This window comes from Macrobrachium nipponense, chromosome 44 (assembly GCF_015104395.2).
Source record: "Macrobrachium nipponense isolate FS-2020 chromosome 44, ASM1510439v2, whole genome shotgun sequence".
Taxonomy (NCBI): domain Eukaryota; kingdom Metazoa; phylum Arthropoda; class Malacostraca; order Decapoda; family Palaemonidae; genus Macrobrachium; species Macrobrachium nipponense.
The window spans coordinates 45,012,395-45,024,452 of record NC_087221.1 but is presented as its reverse complement, the minus strand read 5'-3'; the positions used below and the strand labels follow the sequence as shown (position 1 = coordinate 45,024,452).

The following is a 12,058-nucleotide window of genomic DNA, read 5'->3' as shown; positions in this document are numbered from 1 at the left end:
ACAACACACACACACACATTATATATATATATATATATATATATATATATATATATATATATATTATATTATATATATATATTCCTTCTGGAGAAAGGAATAAATTTTTTCATGTAAATCCACCATTGCTTTATTTAATGTTAAAAGCCTCTCATAGTATTGGCTAGCTGCTGCTGACACAGATCAAATCAATATTGCCTTGACATTTCCTTGGGGTGTATAAGGTCATGGATGGTCACCATGATCATCCAAATGCAGTGAAATTTTAAAAATTCAGGCATAAAAAATTGTTGTTAGGGAAGGAAATGAAGGTAATAGTGAAAAGTGTAATAATCACCTAAGTTCAAAAATCCCTTGAATCTCCCAATGAAGGTGAGTATGTAACAAAGAAAAGGAGTTAGGCATTTGAAATATGTCTAACAGCACATGTTTAGAATTCAGATTTTGATTTAGGAAAAGATGTTTTTCATGAAGAAAACCTTATGAGAGCAAACACAGAATTAAAAAAAGATATCGAGGGAGAAATTGAGGAGGAGGCTCATAAATACATTGGGGGATATATTGTCAAATATTTTGTGAAAATACTCTGGGTTAGTAAATAAGAATAAAGTACCAAGGACTGATCTTGGATAGACTGTGTAAGTAGGGGGGAGTGCATGTACCTTCTAGTCATTTTTTTCACAGTTAGTAATAATGAGGGAAATCTTTAATGTTGTACACGGGAAAGCACTCAGAGGGCAAACATAAGTTTTAAAAATCTTTGCTTTGAATTGACAAAGTCTAATATTGACGTTCCTGACGATGTTATAGCTTTTCATGTAGATATCCATATTTTCGAATGAGATATCTTAATAATTTGATAAAGTATAGGAAACGTCAAGGGCAACCATGCAGGGAGGCATTTAATAAAAAGATAAAAGTTGTAATTCAATAAAATATTTTCAAATGCAAATGTTTTATTTACATTCTTTTGACACTTGAAAGATCACATTATCAAAAACATTCTCTTCTGAGAAGATTCTGGACGGTGTGTTAGACCTACGTTCTTAATGGTTCTCACCACCGCGTTCCCTCAGATGACGTAGGTGCGCAGAAGAGGCTTTAAAATTGGGACGTTGTCTGGCTGACCTGTTCTATCTGGACCGTCTGGAACGTGGTCTTCTTGTAACAGTTAGGACCACACGAGAATAATCCCCAGCGGTTTGGGATGGGGCGGAGGGGGGGGTGGGTGTTACTTACAGGTTGAGGGGATTAATTGGTATATAAACCCAATTAGCAAAAATTAAATTACGTACCTGATCACTAGTTGACTCTGGTGGGTCGCAGAAAAGGTGGAGGTGGTCACTGGGATAGCAAACTCGTTTTAAAAAACATTTTGTCTTCTTCAAAGACGGGAAAAGGTCTTTTGTTACACGCAAATTCATGTAAATTATGCATCTCTTGAAGACCAAAGAACGAGAATATATTATGTAACCTCATATTAATCCGGTTATCATGTAAATATCCTCTTATATTTATTTCATCATTATCAGTTTCTCTTATATATTCAACATGGCATCTACAGGAAATGTCTTCGTTTATCGAAGTATATTAGACATAGGTTTTATATTTAATATATTTAAATTTTATCATTCAACATCACTTACCTCCTCAGTTTAGTTTGTTTTTAACAGATAATCGAGACAATGAAATAGTACTACTTCATTATGTACTAAAAATGAAATAGTCATGGTTACATTTTTTTAATTGTTTTGAGTCCAAGTTAAGATATGGAGTATACCAGTGGTTGGAATCTGGTTCTCTTTCTACCGGCCGGTAGTTTGTCTCCAAGTGGTGAGTTATTTTGCATGGTATGCAAAGTATAATTCATTTAGACAAGTCTCTCACACAAAAAGGAGTTCTACATGGGATGAATCATGGTTCAGTCAGACCAGACCCAGCACTAACAGGAAGGTTTGACACAGTTTCATTGCATCACTTGACCAAGTCAGCTACTGGAAATCTACAGGGGACGGCCAAATTGCAGCCTCACCATCCTTTGTGTTCAAAGAGTGACAAGAAAGCTCTTTCAGACATGCGTGGGTCAGAATCTAAGGTCAATCTTAAGGCCTGTCCACACGAGCGGGCCTGATCGGCGTGCTCCGGGGTTGACGGGCAAATTCTGGCGGGCTTACCGTGAATGTTGTCCACACGGGTGAGGCGATGGAGAGGTGGGCGTGCCCGACGATGCCAGTAGTGTGTTCAGTGCGGTACGATAAACATGGTGCCTACCGTGAAGAAGAAGCTATTGTGTAGCATGATAATTGCTTTGAGTGTGATGAAAAAGAAGAAAAAGAAGAGAATATGGTGCAAAAAATGGCTCAGTAAAAAAAAATGTATGTGGTTAACGTACGTCTGCCAGGGTCGAAGCTCAAGCCATCGGGCACCACCATGGTGATTTTGCTACGAGACCCATCGGGCAATTTGACGGTTTGCTCGTCAAGTGTGCCCGTTACAGGGGAGTTCCGCCGATCAGGCCCGGTCGTGTGGACAAGCCTTTAGTGAGACAAGGTGAGACAAGGAGAGAGAAAAAAAAAAAAAAGTAGCTAAAAGGTTACACAGCCTAGCTAAATTGGTTAGGAGCAATTACTTAAAGCCAAGCTATGAGCTGGCTCTCAGTGGTCACTTTCTGAAGAACCCACCTAATGGCAAGGTCCTGAGAGTCTGGGGCTTATGCACTAGGATACTTGATTGGTCGTCTTTCCCAAAATTAATCAAAATTAATCTCGTTAGCATCAGGACTCTTTGTCTGCCAATATTTTTCATTTTTATTGATATATATGACTCCCGAGTCTTCTATGCTTTAGTTTCATATTTCTGTGGTGGGGAGTTTTTCATCATTTTAACTGCTGTTCCACAATACAGCCAATACTCCTATGAAAACAAATGCATTTCTCAGTAAAGAAATCTGGCCAGTTCTGTTATTTAGCATTGCAGTAAATCTTACAACAAATGAAGTTTTGGACCTCTGAATAAACTGTGTATAATGTGGTCCTATTCATCTTGAATGTGATTTTCATGTATAAGCATAATTTTTAAATAGGATAAGTGAGTACAGTATGATCAAAACTATGTTCAAACACTTCCTTGTGTTATCAGTCATGAGTTCATCCTGAAAAATTAAAAATATGAATAGAAAACTGTAAGAATGTCTACTAGGGGCAAAATTAATAGTCAGATCTAGGTGTCTTTTCAATGCACTCTATCCAATAGCAAGGTGCTGGGAGTCTGGGGGTATGTATAACGAAGACCCAAAATAATACATATTACCAATCTTTTCAACATTTCTTCGATATTCAGTAGATTCAGTGTCTCCAATACTACAGCAATCCAAGATTTCTTAGTAATGATCACAAGTTTAGTGATCACAAGTTAAATTCAAAGCCACTGCAAGAGCAACAGAAAACCAGCATTCTAATCATGTTTTAATTAATTTCTCCTCCAATTAACTGCAAAGTAAATGACAATTCATCTACTGACAACTTACCAGAAATACAATTGCAATTCATTTACAAAAATCTTGAAAGCAACAAATATTGATTTGTATGAATAAATGACAAGCAGAAAATGAATGAAATGGCGACACAATAAAATGAATATATTGCTTTTGACCTAATCTATGCAGGATGAATATCTTAAAAACCTTGTGTTTACACCTATCGACATAATCAATGCTATTTGATATTATGGCTCAGGTGCAATTCCTTTTAAAAATTAGGGGAGTATTTTTTTTACAATATCACTTCCGACATCACAATTTACAGTGCACTGAGATAACACTAGCAAATATCTGACCCATTTATCATTCAAGTAAGACCCAACTTTCTCTCTAAACACCTAAAAAAGCAAGGTTTCCTAAATAAAATATCAAGGTTCACATACATATTGAAAAGCAGCAAAACTTATCAATTAAAACTTCAGTACATATCACTCGGACAATCAGTCATAAATTGTATCGTTTATACTCTATTATAATTACATTCTTGCATATTTTGATGATGTGTTTTTTCTTCACATGTCAACGAATTTATTCTATTGTGTGACAATACTATGTGGCAAAACATCTTACACTTTGAACTTTCAAAAAGCCACTTGCCTACATTGCTTCTTAAAACTCAAAATAACCTTCAGAACTCATGAAAACATGACATCGTCTTTCCATTACATCACTGACAAGAAATAAATGAAACCTGGAATGTAAAACACTCTTAAGACTACGTAAAACCAAAACTTCATACTTCTGTTCTCTGCATCATAAAATTAAAATCACAAGCCCACAAAATAATAAAATGCAGGCACCATATATTTTCTACATACTAGGATTTCATGTCAGTGGCTGCCTAACTGCTGCCAAGATTTTTCTAAAGTAATGTATGTGTCTATGGTTGTGTATGTATTACTATTTGCATTGCGTGGAAATTCCAAAAGATGATAAAACAAAAATTTGGTGTTGCTTTACCATAAGAGTGGTTGTTAATTTTTCAAATTGTCCCTGTTTTGACAAACTGGTGTATCCCACTTTCTCTAAGTACTTGAGTTTTCAGCAAAATTGTGTTTTTTTATACTCTATAATAGTACATGTCAAAACTTCAGCTGTCTCCGTTGTCACATTTCCAAACCAAATTTCCTCAAAAGTTGAGCTAAGTAGAAGCTCTGAACAATATCAAAATCTTTGAAGCCTATTTTCTCAGAATGGCATACACCAGTTCATCAAAACCTAGGGATGAAACGACCCTGTCTTCAATCTTTTGCGAAATACCAACTTACCTAACACAATTATTGATCCAAATACAATAAGGGAACTATATGGTGAATGACTTAAATTCTAAAGTAAAACGAATTTGAGAGAAAACTTGAGCTAACCTGTGGAAATTAACAAAACCAGACACATTCACTTGAAGAGAATCTGAAAAATTAATGTAACTGTTGTCAATAACATCGGGACCCAGCAACTCAAACTTAACATGACAAAAATAAATATGTAATGAATGAAATCAGACCAAATGTTCAAAGGTACTTAAAGAACTAACATATTCATTGATGATACCACCTATGTTAACTGATTATGCTGGCATGACTAGCCAGTTTACTTCAAGAATTTGTATCCAATTTTGCATATCACACAAAGCAAGTTGATGACCACAAAAATTTATCTATATAATCATACAGCCTCATTAGTTTGTATAACCAACAGTTGCAACCTAACGGATGAAAAAGTACAACTTGTATCACATGCACACACATTCAGACATTATCTCTCTCTCAACCACAGTTATATGGAAACTACCAGAAATAAACCGAATTTCAAAAAATGAAAAAATCCAGCAGTTCACCACCAACCTCAGAGGAATGATGAGAATTGAAAAATTATGAAAATCAAGGCATATGTTCTATAAATCTTTCCAAAAAGATTATCAAAAATGTTGCAAACTGCACCTATCCATACTCATAAAACAAGATTGATAATACACATATATGCTAGCTTTAATTTGCATACAATTCAAATAATTATTAAGAAATCTCAACTTGCTTAAGTCAACAAGTTAAGAAATACAACCTAGGGTTACAGCTTCTTTCAGCAATGTTGATACTAATGTAGTCGATTATATAGATGGTGAACTCATTGCATTGTTTTATTAACAAAATTACAACCCCAGAGAGAGAGAGAGAGAGAGAGAGAGAGAGAGAGAGAGAGAGAGAGAGAGAGAGAGAGAGAGAGAGAGCATAAATTTAATATAAAGACCAATCAAGTACTGTCCCAGTCACACACTATGAATGACCTCTCGAAGTATCTGCAGATCTATGTGAAACCGTACAGGTTATCAGCTAATCTATGAGGAAAGTTGTAAGTAAACAAAACAAAGAAGAGAAAGGGCATTGTGACTTACAACCATATGAGCAGATACCCATAACTGCTCTTCTACTTATGTTAATATAAACAAATACGTACATAATACATACAAAAACTATCTACAATTAAAAATAATACTGTTTGATTAATGAAAAATTATAAAAAATAACACAAAATTTATCATAACTGGTTGCTGGGCAAAGTCCCCAAGCTGTGAGAAGTCACACTTGGGAAACGTTCCCACTGCCTACATGAAATTCAAAAGTGTACACTTCCGTTCAAAAATACAAGCTGTCCATCAGAAACTTAGTGGGAGCAGTGATCAGATACAGTATATCTAAAATAAAGACAATAAACTTTTCATCCTGCAACGCCATACCTCCAATTTTCTTCCCAATGACTCTACGTGTACCCTAATCCCAAATTTCAAAAATCATGTCGGATCACATATCTATATGTGTGGGTGTTGTGTAATCATAAATATATATTCACGCATGTGTGCTAGTGTATGCATATTTATATGTATATAATAATGTGTATAAAAGTATACACAAACACAATTTTATTTTCTGTTCTCTACATATTTACATAAATATTTGTATATTTACATACACTTACACATTGTGAAAGCAGATTATACATACATACATACATACACTCAGATGCATGTGTACACACTTACACACATCCACATATGGATTTCTTGTATTCACACAGCTTTTACTATGACCTGTCACACACACACAGAGTAACTCTGTGTCTGTCAAATAAATACAGATTTACACAAAATGGAATGAGCATTTTTGGCCTTCTTCACCTGAACCATAATTTTTCATGGCTAGGACTTGTTCCCTTCAATTTAAAAAATATTGCACATTGGCATTCATGATTGAGAAACATCCAGTTAACAAGGCAAAAACACAATTGTCAAGAATCAACGTAAGAAATTAGTAAACACTCGTTAATTATACTGTAATTCACGTGAGTAAAATAAATATGCACAACATAAATGCGCGTCAAATTGTTTCATTAGTAAACCTTAACACACTATAATACACCTGGAATGTTAATGCTCTTTAACTTCCACTGTAGAAGTCTTGCAAAATAACTATCAATTCTAAATGATCAATAATGACAAATGTTGGCCTTACTTGGAATGGCATATCCACATAAAAATTGACATTGTCACAGCAAATTACTATCGCTGCTGATGCTGACAAGGGTAATCAAGAGAACGATCAGCTGTTAACCTCAGATTCTAGGGGTTACTGGCCAATCACCAAAACAGAAAGGAAAAAAAGGAAGACTAGAACATGAGTAATACAAAAATATGCTAGAATTGGCTTTCTAATCAATAGGAGTGCTAGATGCTCTAGAAACACCAATTCTAATAAGTACACTTACTAATTAAGAGCAATAAGCTCTTTCATTAATCAACAATATTCACATACAATCTGATTCACATGGTCCATGATCATTAGCAATACTCAATTCATCGTTTTGAGACCATATTAAGTAGTATGTACTCCAATTTAAATCACGAACAGTTTTACTCAATTACTATTTCATTTCAGTTTTTTTGGTATTTTTTTTTTTGTGAAATACTGTGAGTATACTTCAATTTCATTTTACTCTTAAGCAAATGTCTGAGGAGGAGGAGGAGTAAAAGCCAATCACAAAGTGACTTGTACTTATTATCATCATTATAAGAGACCCTCCTCAAACTCAGGACTGTCTAGAGTGATAGGGCGGGTTCGTGCTGTCTCCAGCCTGGGCAGTGAAGGAGATACTGGAATTGGGGCAGTTCCTACCTGTGGAGAAAATTCTTGTTTAAAGTTCATGTTATGCTCACTGACAGACTGCTCTTGTGAACATGATGATGATAATTCCAAAGGTGATGAAAAATTCTGTGAACTAACAATGTCTCTCGGTGAATTACTGAATCCTGACGACCTTGGAGATGATAAGGAGTCATCCCCATCCACATGAATCATAATTCTGTTGGGATCATCGGGGCTACCAGGTATATATTTAAATTCTCCTCCACCAAGGGGAGACTTGGCAACTTGACTTTTGGGAGTCAACGATTCTGTATTCCCTGAGTATGGCACAAATATGCGCACAGTGTCAGGCGTCTCTGTAGCCTTGGGTGTGGCAGGCTCAGACTGCAGTGCTTCTCCACCCTGCAAAGTTGTCTGACTTACAGATAAACAAGAAGGCCTGGGAGTGGATGGGCTATTGTTAGGGCTGCCCAATACACCATTATGCACAACCTCACTTTCACTATGCACAGAACGTGTATCTGAATGTATTTCACCATTAGTTTGCTGTGACTGTGAAGGTGACTGACTATTTGAATGTCTGAATTTATCTGTTGGTGATCTTGGTGATCTTACAGATTGTACAGACCGTGTATCGGGAGACATCAAGGATCGGCCGGACTGTATAGAAGCTGCATCAATGTCCCCACGTCTGGCCAATGTTACAGAAGACAAAGTGGAGAGATCTGCAGCAGATGTTAGTGATGTGTTGGCAAGGGAAGCACGGGAACCTCCAACTCCTCCCAGGCTGCTTACTTCGTCAATGCTGCACTCCAATGAATATCGTGACCCTGAAGTTGCACCCAATTTATTAAAAACAAGTAATTTTGGAAAAAATACTAAAATTAAAAAATCTTAATAATAAACATAACAGCCAATTGGTGACAGTCTATAAAAATGCCGAGTAAATAGATATCCCAGAAATTATTTTAGGAAGCACTGCCTGTAAAACTCCTTTACACTGCACATGACAAAGTCTGTTATTCCTCTTACAATTGTATACATTATGTTGAACGACACTTAGATCTTCTTCAACAACCCTTTTCAGTAATCCAAGACGTGGCTAACATTGAATAACCCCGATGAATGAATACCATACACTACAACTTGAAGCCTCTAAGTGATGCCTACTTATGGCTCACTTACAATTCAGGAACACCTTACAAACAACACATAACAACAGACTAAATTACAATTAAAAGGAAAAATTATTCCAAAGAAGTTCCAGTATAAAATACGTAGATATTAAAAGCACATTGACCAACCAAATACAAGAAATTACTAGATTGCATTTTACCCTATGAAGAGAACAGTAAAATGTTCAAGTTTACATATTGGCTAACTATTGACCTTTCAAGCATGATCGATTAAAAGTGATTTCTGCATCACTCTGTTTGACTGAAAGGAAATTTTCTATGAGACAAATATCAGCACTGACCTCGTCTTGTATTAATTGACCGGTCCTTTTGTCAAAGGGTTAGACATATTTCTTTTCAATTGTAAATAAAAATTAAAGCAGTAGGATATGATCATGATGAATGTGAGGAAAATAATACAGCAATAAAGGATTATGAATCATACTTATACGACTGTAGGTGGGGCCAATCAATATGTAGCTTTCCAATCAACCTGATTATTAGACACCACCTTTATGTTTACCTACAAGCCTCACTATCTAGGACATAAAAACTCTCTGTCTTGCTCATCATGTTCCCCACATTTGTCCTGATTATGCCCTACTGCAAAAGGACAAAATATCAACAGGTTCTTTGTTTCATTACAAACCCAATACTTTACCAATGCCTACACTATCCATAGTACAAGGATGGTGCATGTGAAAATGGTACATCATGCCATAGTAGTTAACTCAAAACACCTTTTGTGAATGTTAAGAGATTCCCAGACTTTGAAGACTAATCAGGATGGGTGAAGCCTCTCTAAAGTTTGTGTATAGCACTAACAGTTTTCTTTACTGGTTCAGAAACTAGCAAAACACCCTTGATATGTTCCCACTAATTTTTAAGAAATTTTAATAAATACCTCATGAAAAGAAGAGCAAAGAATTTTTTGGAAAAATACAAGTCATTCCAACCCTTATGGTCTTTATAAGAAAAGACAGTGTCACACTAAGACCTATTATTTCAACCACAAGAACTTTTTAAGTATAAAATCTCAAATGGGTAGTTAGTTCCAATTCTTTTGAGGGATTTCTCCCCTCCTTCATATTAAGCATTCCAAAGATTCTTGTACAAAATTCAGTAAGGCAAATATTTCCCTTAACAATGTGGGTTCATTTAGTTTTAGAGGTCAGAACAATATTGGCATTTACTGCTTGTACTAGAAAATATGTACAAATAACAGACCTGTTTCCGTATGTCTTTCTACATTTAATGTGGGATTTAAGTGACCAACTGATTCAATTGTAGCATGGGCAGTGCACTTTGTCTCAATTTATGACCGCTTTTCACAGAGCAACCAATCAACAAGCACTCATGAAATATCTTAAAGGTGAGTGCATACAAACACCTCTGGTCATGACAGGTGCTACCAGAAAATGTGGCCCATGTCAAGAAAAGACACGAAGGTGTAATTGAACAGCCCCTACACGGAATACCTAGGCAAGTTTGCTGAAGCACAGCCAAAGATATACAGAAAAACACAGCACTAAACACAAATGCATGGAACAAAATATAATAAAAAAAGGCCACTGAACATACGCAAAAAACTTAGTTGCATACAAAACACATACTTAAGTAAAATAAAATAATAAAATCCTGTTTCAGATTACTGAAAGTAATAGGAGATACTATAAAAAAAGCAGTCAGACATTAATTCCACAAACACTAACCACTAAGAAAAAAGTTTAAAGTTCAGTGGAAAACCAAATGCCTTCATTTACAAAATATGAATACGAATATTGTTAGTGCAAACATAAACGAGCCCATCAACACCAGTTAGCCAACACCTATTCATTACTTAACTCAATATAAATACAACCACATCAAAAAAATGTCACATAACGAAACCAATGAACAAGCAAAATAGTGGAAAGGAGCAAAAAGAAATGTGATGGATTAGTACTAAAAACGGAGAACTTGAAAAGAATGACTGAATTAACTTTAAGTATGCAAATCTTGCCAAATGTTTCTTCGAAATGTGTGTACAATAAAACTTCCACAAGATAAAATCGTAAATAAGTACTGTAATAATTATGCCTATAGAATTATTAGAAGGTAATTTCAGTAGTGTTATTGCAAAATATGTATACTAGATTATATTTGATAAATAGGACCCTGCCATACTTCACAAAACTAAAAGGAGTAACCTTATTTAAAGGTATGATGAAAGAAAAGGTATACTTGATTATCAAATTCATGTTGATACTGTCAACTTAGGATAACTCTATTCTCTCCAAATAATTTCATTCTAGCTTTGCTACTTGTAAAAGTTGTCCTGATGCAGAATACTGCTCTCATGCTCATAAAAATACACCAATGAGCAGTGTATATGTAGATTTGCTCGTGTCCATCTTAAGGTGCTCAAAATGCTTGTGTCCATCTTAAGGTGCTCAAAGTACATACATACTACGAAGCACCAAGACTCAAAGATGATAATCCTTTCACCTTGTGCTAAACTGGGTATCTTTTTTGTATTCCAATATGCAAGTGTCCCTCAAATTCTAGGAAACCAGCACCCAGTGAGAAAATCTGTGAATAACCCTTGACTCCCCTGAACCTTAAGTCCTAAAAATGTAGTGTACTGTTGACCATTAACTCTTCTGGTATCTAACTTCAGCAGCTGATTATTAACCAAATTACCAAATTATTATGCAATGCAGTGCAGTATAATAAACCCTTTATAGTATACAGAGCAGTACAGTATTAAACAATGGGGAGAGAGAGAGAGAGAGAGAGAGAGAGAGAGAGAGAGAGAGAGAGAGAGAGAGAGAGAGAGAGAGAGAGAGAGAGAGAGGAGAGAGAGAGAGAGAGAGAGAGAGAGAGAGAGAGATTGCACATACTGTAACTGTACTAATGACACGACAGTATGTAAATTACTTTATATTTTATACCGTAAATATCAAATTCACTTAACAATACCAGATAAAAAAAAACTACTGTAATCTAACAATCCTACTTACCTTATGAATATGCAAGGATATACTAATACGTATCAACTTCAAAGTCTTTGACACGTCTCAGCTATGTTAAATAATAATAATAACGACGATGATGACGACGATGATGATGAAAATGACAATGTGGCACAAGCATGCTGATGCAGTTCTTGCAGTACAGCTGTTGTACTTTTAAACACTAAGACATCACACAAAAATAAAGAAAAGTGTCTT

The 12,058-nt window shown here is 35.4% G+C and overlaps 1 protein-coding gene across 7 annotated transcripts in view; it reads right to left on the bottom strand.

Annotated features, from left to right (window-relative positions):
* Positions 1-3,451: 3,451 nt before the first annotated feature.
* LOC135204283 (USP6 N-terminal-like protein) overlaps positions 3,452-12,058 on the bottom strand; it is a 31,208-nt gene continuing 22,601 nt past the window's right edge. For all 7 annotated transcript variants that reach the window (XM_064234432.1, XM_064234429.1, XM_064234433.1 and 4 more), the window contains one exon: positions 3,452-8,501. In XM_064234432.1, the coding sequence (XP_064090502.1) occupies positions 7,594-8,501 (908 nt within the window). In that variant the 3' untranslated portion in view covers positions 3,452-7,593. The remainder of the gene's footprint in view (positions 8,502-12,058) is intronic.